Source organism: Corapipo altera, unplaced genomic scaffold, assembly GCF_003945725.1.
Source record: "Corapipo altera isolate COAL_440 unplaced genomic scaffold, ASM394572v1 74, whole genome shotgun sequence".
NCBI classification, from domain to species: Eukaryota; Metazoa; Chordata; class Aves; order Passeriformes; family Pipridae; genus Corapipo; species Corapipo altera.
The window spans coordinates 3261702-3285715 of NW_020884934.1; the positions used below are offsets into that span (position 1 = coordinate 3261702).

Below are 24014 nucleotides of genomic sequence, written 5' to 3' on the forward strand. Positions count from 1 at the left end.
CTCAGCCTTTCCCAAGCCAGCTGGGTTTGTGCTACTGGGCAATGACACACTCACTTTGATTATTTACTCTCATCTGCCCTCCTCATTCCCCATCCTCCCACCAGATTTAGCAGTCATTGCTGTTAATAAGGACCAGAGCAGTGAACGCTGAGGGGCCAGTCCATAGGCCAAAAGAGTTAATGGAATACCTTTACATATTGGATCCAAATCTCATTTTCACTCTCAAACAGCCTCAGTGAAAGCCATGCACTCACCTCCCGTGTCATTCCAGCAGGAGATGTGCACTGCAGATATTCTGTGAGGAACATACGGCTGCTAAACACTATAGAGTGGATTTTATCAGCATGGGTAGATAACATCCCAGGGAAGGTTACTGGGAGCTCCATAGCTCAGACTAAGTTTAAGCTGCTACCAAATTTTCTGGTGACACTTCTGAATCCACGGGTTCCTACAATCAGCAGCTCGCTGATGACTGTTGATACAGACAGAGAGAAAAATGGAGAGTTGAAAAGCTTCTTATGGGGTCTGATGACCAGTTCTTGCTAATTTTCATGGGAACTAGGTGTCCAAAGCCTGTTCTCAAGGGAAATGGTTTAAAAATTGCAGACATAAAAAAATCAAATACAAGGACGCACAGAAATTTTGTTCTTTCATCTGATTGTTCTGGAAAGTGGTTAAACAATATGTATGGAGGGATAAAAATGTGAGAGGAGCCCAGGGTTTAGATCCTGCAGGAGATAAGGGAGATGTCCACAGAGGATGATCCTGAGATGAACACAAGCTGCAGAGTAACGCATCAGCATCAATCAACTCTTGCAAATAATTTGAGCCCAATGCCATAAGTGCCTTAAATTAAATCCCTCTCAACAGCAGCCAATCTAAATCATTAAACATATGTCATGTAGCGAACTATAATCACTACAAGTGTCGTCTACACAGCGTTTAATTTACATGGAGAATGTATTGCCGTTGTTAATTTGACCATTTTTCAATGTTCTGTGTCTCCCAGAAAACACACATAGTTAGAGGCAGTGTTTGCTTTGTCACTGAGTAAGAACCACACATGCACATAATTCTGTTCCCCAGTTTGTTGTGACATATGAGTGTGAAGGAAAGCTTTCCTGCCACACAGGAGCATCCCCCCTTCTTGGTTGAGATCCCTGCTATGATTTATTACTGCCTCTAGAGTTTCATAAAGTTTTGGGCCAGGCAGGATCATTAGGGGATCTACAATTATCCTCCATCATAAACAGGCAGCTGAATTTCCTCCCCTTACCTCAAAAGTGAGACCAGTAACTTCTGTGTGACTGTGGCTCAACTTTTCAGGGTTGATTTGAATTAATGGCAGCCTGTCAAGGAGTAACATTTTGGATTATGGTCTTTAAAACAGTACCTGTTTAAAAAACAAAAAAAACAAAAAAACAAAACCAAAAACCAAAACGAAAACAAAAAAACAAACACCTCTTTGTTAGGGAAAATAATAACTCTGTGTTTGCTGCGCTTCCTTTGAACAGCTTATTTCTTGACTTACTGGAACCAATGTGATAACACTTCAGAATGTGCATATGGGGTTGAATCCTGATTTTGCTGACTAAAGGGGGAAATGTTGCATTCACATCATGAATCTGAGAGAAATAGTCTGTATCTTCCTGCAGTACCTGCCTGAATCTGAAGGGTTTACAGGGTAATTTGCAAGACAGGGGTGCCTTTTAGGAGGCCTTTTATTCCCTCACTCTTTTTTTCCCTGAGTTCTGCCATAGTCCCCTCAGAAAGCCTTTTTAAGTGACCTTGGGAATTGGAAAAACTCAGTCCCACATCTGTCTCAGGTGAAATTTGTGCTTGACACCAGCTGGGGAAGCCTCTTAAGCAGTTCTGCTTTTTCAGTTCCCAGGGATTCCACAGCTTCAGCAGCCTGGAACTCCATCCACCCTCCTGGAATGGTGATCCACCCTGAGCTTTGCAGCTGTGCAGACATGAGGAGCTCAACTCAAGCTCTGTTTGGTTGTCAGGGGGAGATTTTCCTTGGTAGCACTTTGAACAGACTTAAAATGTAGCTCCCAAAATAATGTAAACCTGTTCCAAAAAATTCCATCTGGCAATGTAGAATCATAGAATATCCCGAGTTGGAAGGGACCCACAGGGATCATCAAACTCCAACTCCTGGCCCTGCACAGGACACCCCAACAATCCCACCCTGTGCCTCAGAAGACCTTTTATAAACGTAGAAAAGGAGAATTCAAAGTCATACAATGTACAGGAAATTTGACACACGCAGAGGAAACCTGAGTCACTGAGCAAAGACAAAATATCTGGTGTCTCCTTAAGCTGAATTTTGAATTTTATTTTGAAGTTTACCTTGCTCTTTTCTGATTGATGGCAACCCACTGAAATTATGGCCATTATGGTCATAATTTGTTCCATAAATTATGAAATTGTTTAATTGAATTGAAGCCATCCTTTACACACTGTACTAATTGTAAGTAATTACAGTTTCCTCTTCATGGCAAGGTTATTTTATGGGCTTTTGATTGAAATTTCCTGCAATGAAACTATGATTCTAAAAAAACCCCCATAGTAGCTATAACTAGTGTAGCATCAGCTTTCATATTTTAAAAGTATGAGTAATGATTTAGTAACTCAGGCAGTCATCTCTTGGAGCCCAGACATGTTGCATCCAGTTTTTTAGATAACTGGCTTTTTGTTTCTTTAATTATTTTTATTAACATTTAAAACAGTTTTGACCCATTTGTATAATTACCCAGAATCAAATTTTCCTGCCTTTTTTTCTGAAGTACATATCTAACTTTCCTATCAATAAGTATAATAACTACAATGAAGTATAGCTTTAATACTATAAATTAGTGTAATATCTATAATAACATCCCCAACCAGCATTATTAATCCTTGATGAAGCTGTTCCCACTGAAGCTGTTGGAGTGGAATGTCTCATTCTGCGTGTGATTTCTGGTGAAACACATTTCTATGTCCACATAGAAAGACATTTCTATGTTTTATATGTTATATCCATATAAAACCCAAACACAAAATGTTAAACATTTTGTGTTTGGGTTTTATATGGATATAACATTCCTGGCTCAGGTATCCCAAAATTTACCTACCCAGCATGAAGGTGGCTGACCTAAAAATCCCCCTTTTACAGGTTTCATGAGTGATTTGAGTAGGAGCCTCTCAAGTCCCCAGATTCACATGCAAATGAAAAGTTCGGCTCCCAGGAACTTCTGGGGATATTCAACATCAAGAAAAGTGATGATGTGACCTGGAAAATTCCCCTGGCGCAAGAATTTCTGGAGTTAATTTAGACTCTGTTATGCACAGGAATTTCAACACCGTGTGTGTCTCCGTCAGGTGGTTTAACACTGCTGGGAAGTCTTGGTTTCCTCTGTGAATTTCAAGCATTTTCATATCAGTCTTTCTAGAAAATGTTTTCTAGAAGAATTTAATTTTTTGGAAGGGGGAGGTAGGAGAAGAAGCATTACAAGAAAAAAAGTTCCTGGAGTTGTTTGTGCTCCTATTCCAAATTTCTCTTGAAGTTGTAGAATTCAGCACTTTATGTAAAGTTGTGATTAGGTGCAGGAGCATTTTGTTTACACTTGCTACTTCAATATTTGCAAATGTAGCTGTTGAATAAGACATTTTTCAGACACAAATGGCCCTCAGTAGATTGAGGAATAGAAATGTTCCAGGTTGATAATTACCAAGAAAGCTTTAAATTGCAGGCACCTCAAGTAAGTGTCTTTTCAAGAGCCAGCCATCATTATTATAAAGAAATATGACAACTTAAAGCACAGGTGCTGATTAAACATTACTTGTAAGAGAGGATCAGTTGCAAAATCTGCAACCCCCACCCTTAAAAGCATAATTTTAGGTGAGCCTACTTAGACATTAGACTTCCCAAAACTGAAAATGTATCCTGGTATTTTCCCTTAAAGCACCTGCAATGCTGAGGCTGCAGTAAAAATAATACCCTGGTTAGCAAAATGTCAGCTCATTTTCTGTGTGTTCCTTTTTGACACTCGAGGATTTGAGGATGAAACTACATTAATGCTGGTAAAAGAGGGGCAGAATAATCCAGAGGGACGGAAAAATCCGTTTCTGTGAAGTTTAAAGAACAATAGGAAATCCTGAGCAAACCCTGCAAATTTCCTCATCTCTCCCAAATCGTGGGTGACCATCAGTGAAGTGTCCCCATCCCAAACCTGTGTGTTTGGAGTTTCAGGAGAATCACATAAATTGATCCAATGGCAAACCTGGGGTTAATCCTTCCTCTATCCCAAGGAAAGCTAAATTTATTACTTATGACGAAAATCAGTGAAATCACCTAAGTCTCTTCTGAGTTTTTATTTTTAAACTTCAGGTTTAAAATGATGACACACCTCCTTAATGACACGCTCTGGCACGGCCTGAGCAGCTTGTGGCTCTCAGACCCGTGGCTTTGTGTGCTGCTGGTCCTTTACTTTTGGGAGCTCCATTTCAGATCAACGATTTTAAGCCAGAGCGAGAGGACCAACTTCAGACTCAGAGAAATCTGCCACGAGCAATTCCTGCACTTGAGAAGGAAGGTGAAGCCGTAATTCACTGTGGCTTCATGCAGAGAGTGTGACAGCAAGAGCTAATGGAATCTTTGTATCCTCAGTGTTTGAACTCTTGATTAGGATACTATTTTTTATGTGCTTCAAAATGCAAGGCGTGCACAGTAATTTATAAATGAAGATATCTGCACTCTGAGGGCTTCTTGGCATCCCCCATGGCAATCATTTCTGGATCACAGGCAGTGCTGCCTTTTAGGGGAATTGCAACAGCTGGATTTCAGAAACGAAACAGTGACTGACTGAAGTTAAAGTTTAAAATGTCCCCCCCCACCACCAGTTTTAACCTCCCTCCACCACCACCTCCTTTCTGGAAAGGATGTACTTTTGGTTAGGCTGTGATCTGATTTTATCCCTGCTTTTTGAGGATAAGCTCAGATTTCTTCAGCTTTAATAAAGACCTTATGTTCCTAAGCATCTTACAGATAATAGTGCTTAATGGGCACTCACAAAAAGAAAGGTTGTATAATTTTTAAAGATATAACCCTGGCATTTATGCTCAAAAAATACTGTTTACTGAATAGTGCACATTTCAAAGTATTGTCTTGGATTTCGAAATGTCTTTGTATTCCTGTCTAACAGCTGGAGGAAAATGGCTAATCCTGAAGTAGTTTCATTGCCTGTGCAAACTCACAACTGCAGCTCAGTGCCATCAGTCTTTTAACCTTCATTCAACCATTTTCCACTCTCTTCATCTGCTTTTTATTTCTGTTAAATTCTTTTTACCTTCCTTTATTGCTTATTATAAACATTGATTTTTTTTTTTGGGGGGGGGCATATTGTTCCCTCCTCTCTTTTTCATGTTTCCTTTCCTTTCTCAGAAGCACCTTGTGGCCCCTCACATGCTGAGCAATTAATATGTCTGGGTGTCTCAGAGGGAAATCCTCTGACTCAGATACATAGGAAAAGCATATCTGTGAAGCAGTGCTTTGAAAGATTAAAAAGGACATGAGAAAGTAAGTTTCTTTTCCAGTGGGACTGTTTAAGTCCTTACAACAATGTGATCAAAACCCACTGAAATCAGGAGAAACATTTAGAACAGCCTACAGGCCATGTCATATCCCCCATATATGACATATATGCCACCCAAAATCTAAGCCTGGTCTCTGCAAGGCTCACCTACCTAATTCTAGTTCCAAGAAATAACAGGGAAATTATTCTAATTCCCTCCTCCTTCCTGCATGGCCTGAAATAGCATCTGATGGGACCCAATGTTGCATGTGTAACTGGGTAATTAGAACCAATTTTCTCCCTCTCCTGGTTTTGTCTTGTTGGAAATTAATGCTGCAGTGCCTGGAGAGGTGTTTTGCCCAAGTGGGTATGGTTATGTGGGGGGAAGAACAGCAAATCATATAAATATCTTGTGTATTATCCTGCATTTTCCTGATTAACATCAAGGGAAAAAAATAAAATAAAGGTGGCATGGTAATAGTTTTAAAACTTTCCATCAAATAGAGCATTTGCACTTCTAAAATGATACTTTAGCTTCTAACTAGTATTGCAAGAGATACCTAAATCAGGTCAACCTATTTTTTTTTCCCATGTTAAAAAAGGAAAAAGTTCATTACTTAGAAATTCTATAACATGAATCATGCCAATTGTGCCTTTGGGAAATCTCTCCAGACTCACAAACTGAACTGAAATAAATAAAAGGCCGATCTTTGTATCTTAATAAGCTCAACTTTTTGTACATGTACATAACATACGTGTATTTTTATCCCTCTGCTTTCCAAAGGATGAAAGCATTGCTGAATGCACCTTTCTAGGGTGCAGATAATCATAAAAACCTGACCCTGGCTCACATAGAGAATGTTTGGGAGAGAGAAATACTTTAACATTTTCATTTAAGACTTTTTCCATCCTTTGTGTCCTTCATCCCAATCTTTACCCAGGTCTTGTTTGTTCAGGTCCATTGAAAGGGGTTGCAGCTCTTTGGCAGTCACAGAACTCACATGAGGGCTGAGACCAAGATGTGATTTCTACCCATTTCATCACAGTGTAATTAAGAACTAAACCATGTTGCATGAAAACAGCAGAAAGGCTGAGTCCCTCTGAGAGTTCAGCAAAGAATCAAGCAAATTTTATACAATGTTGTTACAGCTCAGAGCAAAATCTTCACAAAAGCCACTGGAATACAACCACATCCTAAACACATGCCCAGAGCTGGATTTCAGATGGACAGATTGGAATCAAGATGATGCTCAATTTGTCAAATAGGCAGGGACCTTTCCATAAACAAACCTAGTCTTAAAAAGCCACATTTGCTGAGTTTGACACTTGGTTGCACCTCCTTCTTTGGTCAGGTTTCAGGTCCTGAGCCTGTCCCAGGTTTCAGGTTCCAAGTCCTACCACATAGTCATAGAAAGGAAAATGTGATCATCACCCCAACCCCCAAAGCCAGCCCTGTATCTATTAAATTCATAAAATTATCCTGCTGGCAGCAAATTTCTTATAGCTTCAAGAAGCTTGTAATATACAGAGACAGGGAGCAATTAAGTGCAGAGCTGGGGATAAGGGAGGCAGGAAAACCAAGTGAGCATCAGAGAGGGATATTTACCTTTCTGTGCCCACTGTCTTTTCTTTTAAATTTAGATGGCTGAACAATGAGGGTACAAAGGGCAAGGACTGGTGCTTTGAGTTTTGTTTGAAGTGCCTCCTAAAAGGAGGAGCCCACAGATGGACAATGAGTTACAGAGGGAAAATGAGTTACAGAGGGAAAATGATCCAGGATCTGGTAGAGGCAATGGAGTGGCAGTGACATTTGGCAGGTTATAGCACTGAGGAATAAAATCCAAGGCACCCTGGACAGGGACCAGACTGGGTGAATGCAAAGATGATGGATGCCAAGGTAAGGACAGCGGCTTGGAAAGGGTGGGAATAGACTGGAACAGAGCACAATGTATGGAAAACTTCCAAATCAGCTTTTGAACAGATTGAAGAGGGAATGATGGTAGGGAAGTTTCTCTCAGCTCCACTGTCTGTAAAATGAGGGTGATAATAGCTGCCTAACTCAGAGGTCCCTGGAGCAGGGCTGAATTCAGCCGTGCACAGAATGGTAATGTGTTCAGTTTGTGTTCTGAGAGCCAAATGCAACCCCCATGCCCCTAATTCCACAGAAACCTGGGGGAGCAGACCCACTTCCATCAGCATCTGGAAATGCAAATTACAGTTACTGTTTGTTATAGGATTGGGATTGTTATGATTCTTCCCGAGAAACTTTTAACACACATGCACATAATGGAGCAGTTTACAGGTCATGTATAAACTAGAGGTAATAGCCAATTTCTGGACTAATACTACACAGGCAGAGCTAACTTTTCAAAGACAGATACTGCTCAAGTGTAAGTACTAACTCATGTGATTGTTCTTTTCTGGTGAGACGAACGAATGCCCAGGCTTAGCTCTGTAGCGAGTGCACATGTGCTGGCTCTCAGCTGGACACCTCGTGGCACAGGAGAACCTGCCCTTTGGCAAGAGATAAGGATGGAAAAATACGCTTGGAATGGGTTTCCAACAGCAAGTGCTTTCAGTCCAAGTGGAACTCTGTAAGTGGGCATTATCTGGAGAAAAGATTTTCCTCTTTTGCTCTGCTTGGCTCCTTTTTGAGCCTGCACCTCCCTCCCAGCCCCACTGAGCTTCAAAAGCATGTGTGAGTCCCGACCCATCCCGGCAGTGGAGCAGTGGGGATTCATATTATATTAAAGAGAGCAAGGGCAAATTGTGGTAATGTGGCTTTATGAACCTCCCACGTTAACTTGGTATCAGCAGCAGCTCCTCTTTCGGGAAGCCAGTGCCACAGAGCTGCTCAGTCATTGGGGTTTTACCTCTCCTTTCTCTGCAGTGACTGAGGGGGCTTTAATGAGTTCTCAGGGACCTACTGGGGTCCAGATGGTGCCTTGGAAAGGAGGGGAGGCTTCTCAGAGCACAAACCCCTCCAGGAAATAGGTGTTCAGATGTTTCTGGAAATCACTTGTGTTGCCTTCGGAAGCTGTGGGTGGCTCAAAGCTCTAGGGACGGATTGGAATCCAGCAGGCCCTGTGCTTCCACATCACTTATTCCTTGTGTCATCCTGTGCCACCAACACCTCCCCAGGTGCACAGCTGATACCCAGGCTATGAAACAGGGTGTCCTTTGAGCAACTACGTAGAAACAGGATTTTATCATAAACTGTAAAATCCTCCTTTTTCTGTGTTAAAGGAAAAAAACACTTGTGTCTTCATGAGGAAAATCTTAGTTGTTAACTATATTTTTCCTCTACCATCCTTCTTAGTAGGGATGTCTTAATATTTCAAATTTTTTTACAGCATGCTTGCTTTCAAACAGCATTTTTTTGAAGTGTAGAACCTGAATAAGAACATGAACAGCTTTCAGGTTATTTAGCACCTCCTGGTTCTCACTGGAATTTCTGTCAGAATATCAAAATGCTTGGTGTTAGTAGTACTATGGCTAGTCCTGGAGCCATATGCATATATGAATAGCTGATCTGTTGTCTTTAAATTGCTGGTATTCTAGGCTGTAGGAAAGAGTTGGTGTGCTGGGACATGAAAATCTGACAGCAAATAAAAATCCCACTGATATAAATCTCATTGTGGCTTAACTTATGGTCCTGGAATACTATATCTCATATTCAGCAACACTTTTCTCTGTTTTAACAGTACAAGTAAACGACTTCCCTGCACCACCAGCATTTTCCACTGTCAAAAAGTAGAGAGAATTGTGTTAGCAATAAAGAATACTAGTAAAACATGTATAGAGGACAGTTCAACGGCTGCTACACAGGAGAATCGTGGCACAAGAGGAAGGTTGGCTACTGCTCCAGTGGGTGAGCCATGGATCTGCTATGGAGCTGCCTCTCACAGCTACCAGAGAGCTGGAGACGCTTTTAACAAATTTGATTTGGAAATATGATATTTATCCACCAAAACAAAAAACAAAAAAATGTCCCAGAGCAAGAAATCTGAAAACCAGCTGTTTTTCTGTGGTGGTCACTGAGTCTCAGGCTGGCTTAAGAGCAGGACATAATTTTGCTTTCTAGGTCTCCTCAGAAGGAATTATGGAGCACCGTGCTGGAAACACATGGCATTTCCCCACCTCTGTTTTGCAGGCTGTCAGTCCCTATAAACCTGCCTCCATTTCATCTGCCTTTCTGTAGTGTTTTCGTAGACAGAACAACAAAAACCACCCCAATGCAGTCAGACACTGTTCTAATGTTTACTGTGGAGTAGGTAAGGAAAATCTCTCCAAAGGCATGATGTAGTTTTTAAAAGTATTTTTAAAAGTTAACATTTTACTTTGAAAGCATCAAAGTGATAGTACTGAGTGAAATCACAGAAATTCCCTCAAGGCTACTCAGGCAGTTCTATGTGTATGCTGTTAAAAAAAAGTACTTTACATCTGCTGTATTCCTGCTGAAAAATGGTAGTGAGATGCTTTGCATTGAGGGAACCTGCCCAAAGGAGCCTGAGGAGACTGAGGTCCACATCTGCCATCAGAAAGGTCAACAGTTTTTAACTGCTGCTGTTTATGACTGGTTTTAAAACAGGCATAGAGAATTTTCCCAGTAACAACCTTTTGTTCTGTACCTCATCTTGAAGTGAAACACTGAGACCCAAGGGAAAGTGTGTAAATTGTTGAGCCATGACCTTTTCTAAAGCTCTCTCAGGCCTGGTTGACCCCTTTAAATGGAAATATTTGCTGGCTCAGAAGGACCGGAGAAGCTTTTTCAGGGGATGTGCCACCGAGGTGTGCTTTTATATTTTGGATATTTTACTTGCTGTAGGATTATTGTGTCTTCAGAGGATGAGTGGAGCTGCTGCTCTGTCATATTTGTCAGTCAGCAGTCTCTGCTGGCTCAGCCCCCTTCTTGGCAGAGCAGCTTTAGCAAAGCAGTCCTTTCCTCTTACTTTCCACAGCTAAATCCCAGGCAGGGGCAAATACAGCTTTTTTTCCTTCATCCTCACAGACATCACTTGACAAAGTAGGTGCTGAAAGTGAAAGGTCTCCTCTCACACTGGAATAGGATTATCAGTTAAGTGCACAGCACTACTGGGTTCTCCTACTGATGTGCTCACATGTGGCTGGCAGAGAGTGCAATAGGATCAGGGAACCTACCTCTGGCATTGCTCCTCAGCTGGACCTGCTCAAAAAATTCCACTTTTCCCATGTATGTGCTACCTTGAAAGCCAGGGCTTGTTTTCATGCTTAGCAATAACAGCTTCATTCCTGGAACATCATTTATATCTTGAGTTAACATCGATTTTTTTTTTCCCCTTCCCTTGCAGAATGTTGTGGTTAATTTGTTTTTAAAATGTTGTACAGTAATTACTTTATTTAAATGAATCATCTGACAAATGGGTTCTTCATCAAACTTGTCACTTACTCTGCAGTTTTTCTTTTAACCTGGACCTTACAATAAATTCTGAGCTTGGCTGTCAGTCATCAGCAGAACAAGGAGAACAGAAACTACTTACTGAATTGCTAGATTTTATTAAGGATATGTGGGTGAAAATACTGCAGCATGGAACAGTCTGATTTTATCTGCTGGCTTGTTTGTGATGTAAATCGATAGACTAATTCAACTCTTTTTTACATACAGAAAAATCAAGCTCAAATAGGTACAGCCCAAGCTTTTCTAATGTAACTATCCCAAACTTCACTCACAGTAACCAAAAAATTATTTACTCCATAAACTCTCTCATGGGCTTTGGGGTTTCCTTTGGGGTTTAATCAGGAGAACATTCAGTGAAGTAAAGATTTACTGAGTTGGGAGAATGACTTTTGTGGCCTCAGAACTTCCCCATCCTCATGGGGAGGGGGAGCTTTTGGAGACTCTAAATGTTGCCTTCTCCAGCATCTCCAGTTCATCTGAACAGAGCTAGGAACCTCTTGGCTATCTGTCCTGTTCTTATTCAGACCTATTCCAGGACCTGAAGGAGCTACAGGAAGGATGGTGAGGGACTTTTTACAAGGGTCTGGAGTGACAGGGCAAGGGGGAATGGTTTCAGACTGACAGAGAGCAGATTTAATTCAGATATAGGAAGAAAGCCTTCCCTGGGAGGGTGGGAGGCCCTGGCACAGGTTGCCCAGAGAAGCTGTGGCTGCCCCTGGATCCCTGGAAGTGTCCAAGGCCAGGTTGGATGGTTCTTGGAGCAACCTGGGTTAGTGGAAGGTGTCCCTGCCCATGTTCAGGGCATTAACACCAGATGATTTTTAAGGTCTCCTCCAACCCAAATCATTCTGGGATTCCATGTTCTATCCAGAGCATTTCACCAGCAAACTAAAGCCTGTAATCAGAGTTCCCTGTAAGAGTTTTCCTGCTGCATTAACGTGTACAAAAGGAACATGGAAAATCTGTTGCAGGGGTCCCAATTCCATGATTACACAGCTGACTTCCAGAAAAAACAACTGGAATACATTTGAAGTGTGCATAATGCATAATTTGGATTAGTTTGCTTAGAAAACACATCCACACAAAACTTTCCCTCTTTTCATCACTCTTCCTTTCCCTCCTCTCCTTCCCTCTGCCCAGGGAGCTTTTACTTTTTTTCAAAGGGGACCAAGCAAAAATTCTGCAAAATTCTGCTAATGAAGTATAAATAGTTCATGGTTATACACTAATTAAAATTAATCTTCATCTAATAGGCAATTGATTAGAGGACTGGAAATAGTTCTAGCCCCAGAATGAGAAAGTGCTTGTGTACATACAGGTGTGAAGGTTGCCTCAAGGGTGGTTGGATGAAGTAGTTTTAATTAACTTTAAAAAAAAAATAGAAAGTGATACAATACACACTAATAATTTTCAGGGTGGAGGATATTTTTTGCCAAGATCAAATGTCAAAAGACTCATCCTATTGGAAGTGGGGAGAGATTGTGGTCCCCCTGTCTTACTTCATAGTTATCTCAGGCTAGTCCTTACATCCAGTGACATCCACCTTGCCTTATGGAACAATGCTCTGTTAATTCCAGTAGGGGTCAAGGAAAACCCAGCCCTTGAACCTTTCTGGCCCAAGACCAAGCTGGCATTATAGCTGACTGAAAATAACCATCTTCCTCAGGTGAAAACAGGGAAAGAAAATTGTATTTAACCAATAAACTTGTTGGTATCATCACTGGTATCATCACAGGCTTTAGATTTTTTTTTCCCTTCAGGTGATCTGGAGTTTGAAGCTCTGTAAAATCCTGCTGTCTTTTAGCATTCTACTTGATGTTTTATGTTTGGTTCCAAAACCTGCCCTTAAATTTTTTCCAGCTCTTTCTGTGTGTCACAGTCTCTTGTAACCACTTGCATGTTTTATGAGGGAGAGGGGAAAAAAACCAGAAAGTCTTTCAGGTTTTAATACATCCATATAGTAAATGAGAAATCCATATAGTGAAGAACAAGAAAATTGCTGAAGTTGGCAAATTGCTGAAGTCACGTTAAGGCGTTGCTATATATGAGTTCAAGAGATAATACTACACTCTGTATTCAAGAGTAGCTGGGGATTGCATTGCCAGCTTGGGTCTGATAGCCTCCATTGCTGGGTTAACATTCCAAACAGGCTTTAATTCCACTGTTTCTGCTTGTCAGCTAATGGCTGCGCTATTCCTATATCGGCGACATCAAAACTGTAAGAGATTGCAGCTCACTGATCTGAATGCATTCAGATGCTCAGAAAATAGAAAGAGATATCTGGGCCTCAAATTTCACATGGGGAAGTGTGGAAATATGTAAGTGAGAAATCCAAAGTATTCTCTAGTGACTTGAACTAAATGAGTAAATTATACTTGCAAAATCAAGTAGTGAAGCTGGAGATTGCTGTTTAGAGGAGCTTTTTTTTTTTTAAATTAGCTCTGTTTGTTATGCATTCATCAAATCCCAATGCCCCTGGACAGTCAGGATATGTTGTTGGCATAATAAAGCCTCTAGGGGGAACAGACACCCCAGTCTAAGTGGGACAACCTGTTGACTTGAAACACAGCCACCATCCCCATCTCAGAATTTGTGCCAGAGAAGTTCATTCTGAAATTCAGGTTGGTTATTTACAGCCCTCTTTTGAAAAGCTTGCTTCCAGGTTAAAAAACAGCCCTGACTCACCTCATTTTTTCTAAAAAAGGAGCCAGAAGTGTACAAAATTCCAGTTTGAATGGTAGGAAAAAAAGTTCTAGCAAACTGAAGAGCACTCGAAGAGCAGCTGCCCAGCTGGAATTGCACTGGGTGGGTCTGGACACCTTTTGGTTCAAGTAGATCAAAATAGATGGTAGAAGATTCCAGAGGAAGGATGGGAAGCTGGGAGTGACTGTGCTGGGTCCAGCACTGTCCTTGCAAGGAGACAAACCAGAAGGCTCTGGTAGACACCTCACCACTGGAGACGCGACTCAGCACTTTGGCACGGAGGTGAATCCTCTGTGGGAGCAGCTTGGCCATGTTCTGGATCACCAACTTCAGTGCATTCAGCAACGAGCTTGGAAAAAGTAAAAATAGTCCCCTGTCCCTGAGCAAACTGAGAAATGACCAGTGACATTGCCTAAGGTTTCTAAAAAACCCAGAGCCCTGCTACAACACAGACCTCGAGGGGAAACTTTCAGTCCATTTCCTCTCAAGCTCCTCAATCGCTTCCGAGTGTGGATCTTGCACTGCCAGGATTTGCAACACTTCAGAAAACATCTCCAACACGTCCAAGCTTCATCTCCAAATACAGAGCAGGTTGGAGCAGGGGGACAAGACCCGTGAATATCAGTGCTTTCATTAGATAGAAGTTTTCACAAGGATTTAAAAATTTTCCTTTGAAAAGCCTGAATAACAAACACACCTCATCTTTCCCAGATGTTTGTCCAAGCAACATTCATGATATTGGGTTAACCTGCAGCGCCTCTGGAGATAAAAACTGATAATCCAATGTGCTTTTGCTGTAGTGCTTTGAACAGTGATTTGGTTTTCCTTTATAAACACTCAGAAATTATCGCTCATAATTTATTTCTCTCTTTTCATGTACAGCGATGCAGAGGTGAATAATCCTTCTCATTTGTCTCTGTTTCAACAGGAGGGATATTCGAAACTGTGGAAAATGAACCTGTTAATATTGAAGAATTGGCTTTCAAGTTTGCTGTCACCAACATTAATAGAAACAGAACACTGATGCCTAATACCACATTAACCTATGACATCCAGAGAATTAACCTTTTTGATAGTTTTGAAGCCTCGAGAAGAGGTAATTATCTCAATTACTGTGTCAATAGCATACATGTTTTGTACTGTACACCTTACCAGCCTAATCTCCTTTTCTGCTCTGATTGTATCCTGTATATGAACAGCAACATAAAATTAATGTTTCAAAGATATTTGAGCTCAGAATCAAGCTGGGCTTGGACTTGACACTAGTTTCTGTCTGCATGCTAAGAGCCCCAGATGGAAGGCGGCAAGTCCAACCCATTTTTCTTTCCAAAACATAGATTTGCCACCTGGAATTCTGCAGAAAAATGATCCTGGGCTCACAGGAAGCACAGTGGGATGCCACAACCCATAATTAGCACAGATAGCCATCATTCCTAACAAATTACTTCTATTCCACTTTAAAGACCAGAGGCCAATAGTCTCCCTGTCCTGAAATATTAACACTCAGTGGCTTAGAGACAGAAGTTTCTCTGTTAAGAAGAACATTCTTTTTTAATTATCCCATACATGCTGGAACTATATGCTATCAAAACTGAAGTGTGCTGGGTTTATAACCCATTTAATCCAGACTGATACAGGATCAGTATCAGTGAGAATCTCTTCTCCTGTGACTGTTCTCATGTACCTTCTCCATTTAAAATGGAGTAAGGAGTTAATTAGAAATATTTTTGTCAATCTGCATGCAAGAAACTCGTGCAGACAGTAGCGATTCCTTCTCATCATGAATTATTGATGGTATTTATGCAATTTGCACATTAAAACCTATGATCCTTTAGAAAGGCTTCTGAATTAGACCTGGAAAGCCTGTGCATTTTATGCTGTCTGTAAAACACTCGTTTGTAGACTGAAAACAGAAAATAATTGATTTTCTGTCATATTCTATTACAATCAGAGAGCTAAATACAAATTTAAAAAATCTCAGCTCGTGGATGTTTGTGTACTTAATATTTCACTCAATCACAGTAATTTCCCACTGAGAGCACCCTTACAAAAGGACAACATTGCAACTCAGTGCAGGGCTTTGTCCCAGTCCATAAACCTTATTAAAAACATCTGCAGTAAATGTTACTAATGGGCAAAAATAGCTAATATTACTTCATCTTCTGTCTGACAACCTGAAAAAACATAGGAGAGAAAAGAAAATTACCTCCAGGAGGGGTTCTTTGGGCTGAGATATGGGCACAAGGAGAAAGAAAGCTTTGTTGATGTTAGTGTTTGACTGATTTGGAGAGGTATAAAAATGTCAGTGTGTGTTGGTTCTTTATTTCCCGTGTTGTTACTGAGGGCTTTAGGCTTTACTGCCTGTTTTGTACACACAGATTATGGAGCTCAGTGAATCATGGTGCCCTTTACTGTTTATGTTCCTTCAGTAGCCTGAAATTAAAGCAACACACAGAGGTAGAAACTTGCCAGTCGGGGAGGGAATCCACAGAGTGTCTGTTGTGACTCCCTGAACATATTTCCTGACATGCTGCCATGAAACTTAATTCATGTGATGTTCCTTTGGCAAGCTTGTAACCTGGAAGATCCTGGTTTCTCCAGGATATAGCCATTCTGAGAAAGGCGATTTAGAAATCAAAATTAGAAATTCAGAAATTAAAATGCTACCTGAAGGCCATAAGCAGGGAAGTTGTTTGAGTTTTGATTTGCAGCCAGTAAGTTTTAGGATATAATAATAATAATAATCAGTAAAGTTGTTTTCAGAACCACAGAATCATTTTGGTTGGAAAAGTCCTCCCAGCCCATCAAGTCCACCCTGTGCCTGATCCCCACTTTGTCCCCCAGCCCAGAGCACTGAGTGCCATGTCCAGTCCTTCCTTGGACACCTCCAGGGATGGGGACTCCACCACCTGCCTGGGCAGTCCTTTCCAATGTTTAAAACCCCTTTCCATGAAAGAATTCCTCCTCATGTCCAACCTGAACCTCCTCTGGTGCAGCATGAGGCTGATTCTTCTCGTCCTGTCCCTTGTTACCTGGGAGCAGAGTCCGACTTCCCCCGGCTCCCCCCTCTTGTCAGGGGGTTGCAGAGCCAGGAGGTCCTCCCTGAGCCTCCTTTTCTCCAGGTTGAGCCCCCCCAGCTCCCTCAGCCGCCCCTCTAAATAACCTTACCCTCTAAAGAACCTCTAAATGCTTCAGGAACCATTCTCGGTGGGTCTGAGAGCCACACAGTGACCTGCTCTCACTGTGAAATGCTGGGGATGGGTGGAGGATAAAAGATCTCAGGAAGCATTACCCAAGTTCCTTGTTTTTGCCAACCAACACCTTCTGTGCCCCTGCTCTGCCCTCAGCGTGTGACCAGCTGGCTCTGGGGGTGGCGGCCCTGTTCGGGCCCTCCCACAGCTCCTCCGTCAGCGCCGTGCAGTCCATCTGCAATGCCCTGGAGGTCCCGCACATCCAGACCCGATGGAAGCACCCCACGGTGGACAACAAGGATGCGTTTTACATCAACCTCTACCCGGACTACACAGCCATCAGCAGGGCAGTCTTGGACCTCGTGCTGTACTACAACTGGAAGATAGTGACAGTGGTGTATGAAGACAGCACAGGTTGGTGCACTGCAGGTCGTGGGCTTCTGTTTAAGTACATACATGGAATTCTGTGGGGGAGAGTGCCTGTGATAGTTCAGTTTGTCAGAACACAGAAGCAAAACCTCCTGTGAGGTGCAGCTGTCCTGCTGCTGCTGTGGATTTTGGGAAGCTGTTCACTCCAGCAGACTTTAAGGAGTCTGCAGGAGACAGCCCCTGGATTCTGAACATTCAATCCCATTTTGCTTCCTATTTGTGGAACTGATAACACAGCTTCAAGCTGATCACACGATCCCGGAATTACAGAATAGCCAGGGTTGGAAGGGACCTGCCAAGGCAGGGTCACCTGGAGCAGGTGACACAGGGACACAGGTGGGTCTGGAATGTCTCCAGACAGAGAGACCCCACACCCTCCCCTGGCAGCTGTTCCTGTGCTCTGCCACCCTCCGTGGAAAGAAATTCTTCCTCATAGTGAGGTAGAACTTGTGTTTCAGTTTATGGCCACTGCTCCTCATCCTGTCACTGGCACCACTGAACAGCCTGGCACCATCCTCTGACAGCCCTTGGAGATATTTGTATGGATTGATGAGATTCCCTCTCAGCCTTCTCTTCTCCAGACTAAGCAGGCCCAGCTCTTGGAGTCTCTCCCCATAAGTAAGGTGCTCCAGACCCCTCATCATCTTCGTGGCCTCTGCTGGACATTCTGCAGTAGCTCCTACGCAAATATCCCAGACAAAACAGGAACAAGGACAGGCCTTTTTCAGCCCACCCCATTACCATATTAGCATTCCAAAATGCTAACTGCTGTGTACGTGTTCAGTTACAAAAACGACTGATATTAAAGAGACTTCATTTGCAGAGGTATTTACAAAGTAAATTAGTCATCAATCATCTTATTAACTCGGAGTCAGGAAAGTAAACAGGTCAGCTTTGATTGATATAAATAGTCTTCGGATTTTGGGTTAGAGTGATGCCACTTAAGCTTTTTTTATTTCTCATTGTTACACTACAAGAAGGAAAAACATATTAGCCTATTTTTTAATCTCAGAGACTACTGTAGGCCAAGAAAGTTGATGAAGGTTTCCATCCTTACTGATTTTGCTTCAAAGCCCTAAACTGAACCTTTCCTCTCAATGGTGAGTGCCCCAAGCACTGCACTTGCCCAGACCTTCCCCACTCCCACCTGAAGCCAGTCTGAGCACTTCACATTTAAAATCTGTCCTAAAACAATGCTTGGTGGTATCATACCCAAGGGTTTGGATTTGCTGAGTAGGAGGAAGAGGAAGGTTGTTCCCCTGTGCTGTTAATTGTCTGGCAGTCAGCTAATTCAGGCTTTTGCTTTGTCCTCCATAAAAATAACTGCACTTCTCTTCACTGCCACTTTGATTCCTTCAGTACACCATTCCTGGGCTTTATCTTCATGTGGCAGTGGGAAGGGCTGGGAAGTGCAAGGTCCAAGTTTGATGTGACCAAGGTAGATATTTTAAGGTATGCAGTAATTTCTTTCCCTTAAAAGAAGGTAGAGGTGGGTTGGCAAATCCTTCTCTTTTGCCCTTCACCACTCTTGTACATAAGTACTTTTAGCTGCTGGAAAGAGAAACAACAGTACTCAGTCTGAGGCTGTGGAAAGAGGAAAGTTTCGGGACTCTTCCTCCCAAATCTCAGTCTTCCCTCTTGGAGCTGCCATTGATTATAGTGGCCAAGACTGCAGCTGAACCCTTGGTACAACCAACCTGCAGCTTTACAGCCAGATTTCACAAACTCCCCTCCTTTTTGTTGGAAGCATGTGCCCCATTCTCACAATAATGAGCTCAAATTGTTCCATAGTCCCCCAGCTTGGCTCCCAGCCAGGCTCTGATCCCACAGCAGCAATTTACATTTGAATGCTCACAATGCTTAATATTCTATATTGATTGTTAATACTTGAAAACCTGCAAAGAACAGGCCCAGCATTGCAGGCAGAGGGAAAGATTAGTTTTTTTCTAAGCACTCTGCCAGTACTCAAGTGAAAGCCAGCAGTCTTCAGCACAGCAAACCCTCAGTAACCCCAGGAGAAACAGGGATGTTTTGTCTTGCCTTATCCATACCACTGGACCATTCAACCCAGGACAAATATACCCACTCTCAGCAGGAGAGCCAAGAGTTTTTTTATTTTAATAATTTGTTTGATTTTTGTTCAAGAAGTGCTTCTTGCCTGTATTCTTCCCCCCCCCCCCCCCCTCTCTCTTCACACATATTTTTAAGGCAGCCTTTTGCTTTCACTCGGCAGGAGATCACGGGGTTTTTTGTGGGTAAATTGCATTCATGGATAATGAGAAAGAGACTGTAATCACACACCTCAAAGAGCTCTTAACTGTCTTCCTTAGGTTTTGGAGGCAGTACAAATTATGTAGGAGTGCTGAATTAGCTGGTGGAATTGCACTGTGTTTAAACACTTGGACAAGTCTTCAACTGCTTGAGCTCCACTGACTTCAAATAAGGGAGGTAAACCTGTGCCAGCTGAAGAGAGAATCTAAGAAATCATGTTCTTTACAGATGTGTTTACAGATGTAAAGCTGGATCTCAAAATATTTTGGTCCTTTATAAGGTCTCACACTTCCTGAGTGACCTTACATTAGGCAGGAGAGTTGGAAGAAAGTTTCTTTACTTCTGTGTTCTTGTTGGTTGGTGTTGGAATAATAATTGGCTGCCAAGGAAGAAGCCTTACGTGCTTTTTGCAATGAACTATATAAATTTAAACATATTACAGTATGTTTATATTGTATTACATCAATGCAAACACATCCTGTAGTCAAGCAGTTAGAAATACCTTTCAAATATTCAGATGTCGAAGCCAAGTACAAACATGGAAATGAAAAGCTTTAATAATGTTAGTAGGAGGCTGGCAAATAGGGAGCTAACAATTATCCTTAGGGAATGTGAAATATGTTGAGAACTGGTAAGAGACCCTGTTTCAGTGGCAATCAATCCTCATGGCACAGGAGGGTGAGTTGTATAATTTCCTATCGTTTTCCAGGTCTAATTCGCCTGCAGGAGCTCATCAAAGCCCCTTCCAGGTACAACATTAAAATCAAAATCCGCCAGCTGCCCTCTGGGAACAAGGATGCCAGGCCTTTGCTCAAGGAAATGAAGAAGGGCAAGGAATTCTATGTGATATTTGATTGCTCCCATGAAACGGCCGCAGAAATCCTCAAGCAGGTAACGGGAAGGGGATGGCAAAGCACAGCAGGGATCTTGTATCCCAAAAGTTGTCAGCTTTCATTTGCTGGGATACACTAAAACTGAATGCACTCCCAGTTAGGCCAAAGGCAGGGAGAGAAACTCTTGCAGAAGCACAAGGCTTCCCAGAGCCATAAGGACAGGCAGCAGGAATGACATCCAAAGAGAAGCCCACCAATATCCCACAGAAGGAAACGTGCATTTCATTTTAATACTTCAGTCTCTGCTTGACTAGGAAAATCATTACATTTATTTTAGCTTGTCCTGGTTTAATCAATAGAGTTTTTATTTCTTTCCCATAAAAAACCCCCAAACCTGGGAGGGCCCATTTTGGAGTGCTGAGCTGTCGCTGCTGTGGAGGTTTCAGGTCATTCTCAGTGCTGACTACAGGAACAACAGGGCATTAACTCACTGCAAGCAAACCTAACTCTGCATTCACATCCCTGTGTCCCAGAAAGGTTCCTTTCTCCTTCCATCCCAGAATGTTTCACTGAAATATTTAAGCTATTCAGAGTAGTTTTCTGTGTCAAAGTTAGTAAGACAGCTTAGTCTGTGGAACCTAAAACCTTCCTCTCTAGGCTAGAGAATCTTGGTCCTGAGAACAAGGGTTTGCAGGATGATGTCCTAAATCAGATGCAACACAGAGCAGCACAAGTTCCTGTGAGCTCGTAGGGTAGATTTACTGCTGTAGGGAAGCTGGCCTGTACTAAATTTTAGGATTTTCTAAGTGCAAGTTATTTATTCAAGCTACAGCAGGGCCAGATGCAGGCAAGACGTCAGGAATGTGAGGGAAAAGCAAGGGGAGGTCAGGAGCTAGACAGGAGCTGCTCTCCCCTCACTTTGCTCCCTGCAGGGCTGTCCAAAAGCATTAAAACATGACAAGCTGATCCAAAAGGAGATTTATGGGGGAAGAGTTAAACACAACACGGATTTTCAAGTATCTGCAAGAAGAAAGTACAGATGTCTGGCAACACTGCAGGAGGCACAAAGCTTTAAATATGCCAAGCAGAGTATTGAAAAAAACCCCAAAAAGCAAAATCTGAGTGTCAAAGGAAGAGGAGGGAGTGTTAAAAGATGCACTTAAACAGGGCAAAGCAGCAGAAGGGTTTGTGTGGGATATGGATCAGGGAGACAACTGACAGGCTGCAGACACAGATAATGCTCTGCAGTGCCTTAAAAACTCAGAGAAGGATGGGGAATGACAGTGTGGAAGAAAACAAGAGAATTAAGAGAGGTGCACCTGTGGATCAGAGCTGAGGGAAAGGAAACAACATAAATATAGGCTAGAAAGAAAGGGAAAATGGCTTTTCTATGAGACAGTTCTGTGGCTGAGTACAGGTGCTGGCAGCAATAACTCAGGGATGGAGGCTCCTCACTGCCAAAGGCAGCTGTGAAATGTGCAGGGTGGAGGGCTCTGAATTCATGGGGGACTCACCTGATTGGAGGTTACATGAAGTGCCCTGGTTCACATTCTCTTCCCTGCACACACAAACCCCTGTAGAATTTTACCCCGAATGAAAGCAAGATGTGGAAGAGAAATTACGTTAAGAAAACTCGGCGATATTAGTAGAGAATATTTTTGACTTTGAAAATGATTTAATACATAAAAATTGAAAAAATACATATTGTTGTTAAATTATATAAGATTTCTAACAGGGGTAGGAATCAGAGTCACCTAAGCAACAATTGCTTGTCTTCCCTCTGTGTTTCAATAATGTAGTAGATGTTTCGTAACCCACGCGAGCAGGGGCTGCTCGTGTGAGCGCTCAGGGGGCACCAGGGCAAAGGACGCCCAAAAGGTCCTCCTGGGAGCAGAAGTGCTAACACAGAATTAATTATGTGCTGAAAGAGTCATCCTAGGGAGCTCCCTGACCCAGCCTCATGACTGGGCTGCGGAACCAGGGGAGGTGACTCCTCCACTTGCCTCCTTCAGCCTTTGGTTTACAGAACAGCTCAAAAGACAGATTTCCTTTCTTAAATGAGACCAACTTTTGCTTATTTATAGCTTCAGCTAAAACACCATTGAGCTTGTGCACAACAAGAGCAGGCAGAATCAATAACCTAATTGAAACAAAATACAAAGCCTGCACAAAGCTGAACAACCTATTCCCTAAACTCACACATTTCCCCTTCTCTCTGACATGCTGCAGAGTCCTGACCATCTTAATGAGGCCTGGCCCTCTCCTCACCCAGATCTGGAAGGAGCAAGAGGAAACTGGGATTATTAATTGTTGCCTTTTCCAGCAGTCACTTTGAATTTTCTCTCTATATTACTTTACAAGGGTCAGGGTCTGTAGCCTCAGGGTTTTTCAAACCAGACATCCCACACCAGCAGAGCTGATGAAAGAAGTTGCCCCTGTCTGTCACTCCCATCATCTCCTTGAACACCTTGGCTGGTGGAGCTTTAAAGCTTGTGAACACTGAAACATCATGTGACAAGGAGAGAGATCTAACAGAGAATTAGAAGCCAGAAGCAGCAGCTGAGAGCAGCTGTGGTTTCTTAGGGTAAAACTGGGATTACCAAAGTGCCATTCAGGATCTGCTTAAGCTCTATAGGAACCTCCCTGTGTGACTTCAGCACTGACTGTCCTGCTCTGCTCCGAGGGTGCCCCACATATCCCTCCTTTCCAAGCTTAAAACAGATATATCTGAAAGAGTGTGAGATGATAAGGCACCCTCCAAACTTGCCTAAAACCAGCAGGACTGAGTCCCTTACACATGGAAGATGGAAACACTTCCTTACAGAAAAATTTGCTGGTTATGACATTTACCTGAAATATTTGGTGGACAGAAGTTTGGTGCTCTATCTAGATTAGATAAAAAGACCCTGAGTAAATTAAACCTAGCTGTTGCAAATTGCAATCTGTTTTATGCTCAAATCTTCCAGTATATCCTGCACATGCTGTATTTAGTGTGATATTGCCTTTTTGTATGAGGAACTCAGCTGAAGAGGTTAAGTTTTAATGGTTAACCTTCCTTCTGTTCTAACACACCAAGACTTGACATAGACTTTACTGCAGGAACGGAAATTATGTTCCTGCTAACCTTAAATTACCTACTCCTTTCTTCACACCTCTAAAATAAATTCTAGGAAGTGTGCTGTATATTTAATCAGGGTTAGGACACCAGAGAGCATTCTGTAAAGATTTCTGTGTTCACTTCCACTATGTGACAGACAAGGAAAAAAAAAAAAATTAGTTCAGTTCCTGCAGAAGTACGAAAACTAAGTGTCACCATGGTGTGCTTTGCTGTACAGTAATAAATGTGAGAATATAATAAATGTGAGAATATAAATCTTCAGCTTTGAGACACCTGGGAGGTAAGGAAGTAGAGGGGATTTTATTCATTATGGTGCGTCTTGCTGATCTTAGAAAAGAGTGGTAGGACTAATTAATTGGGTAATGAAATGCATTCATTTAATGGCCATGGAATTAAATAATAGCATGAGTGAGGAAAATGCAGAGTGAAAGAAAGTATTTGATGCAGTTCCCACCAATACCCTTCCCCACCATT

The 24014-nt window shown here is 42.2% G+C and overlaps 1 protein-coding gene across 4 annotated transcripts in view; it reads left to right on the top strand.

The window, feature by feature from the left end:
- Positions 1 to 24014, top strand: part of GRIK1 (glutamate ionotropic receptor kainate type subunit 1) — a 121994-nt gene that overhangs the window by 51363 nt on the left and 46617 nt on the right. For all 4 annotated transcript variants that reach the window (XR_003530382.1, XM_027660018.1, XM_027660019.1 and 1 more), the window contains exons 2-4: positions 14627 to 14794; positions 17046 to 17303; positions 20299 to 20480. Coding sequence is in view for 3 of the 4 variants with exons in the window: in XM_027660018.1 (XP_027515819.1) it covers positions 14627 to 14794; positions 17046 to 17303; positions 20299 to 20480 (608 nt within the window). In the remaining variant the exon portion in view is untranslated. The remainder of the gene's footprint in view (positions 1 to 14626; positions 14795 to 17045; positions 17304 to 20298; positions 20481 to 24014) is intronic.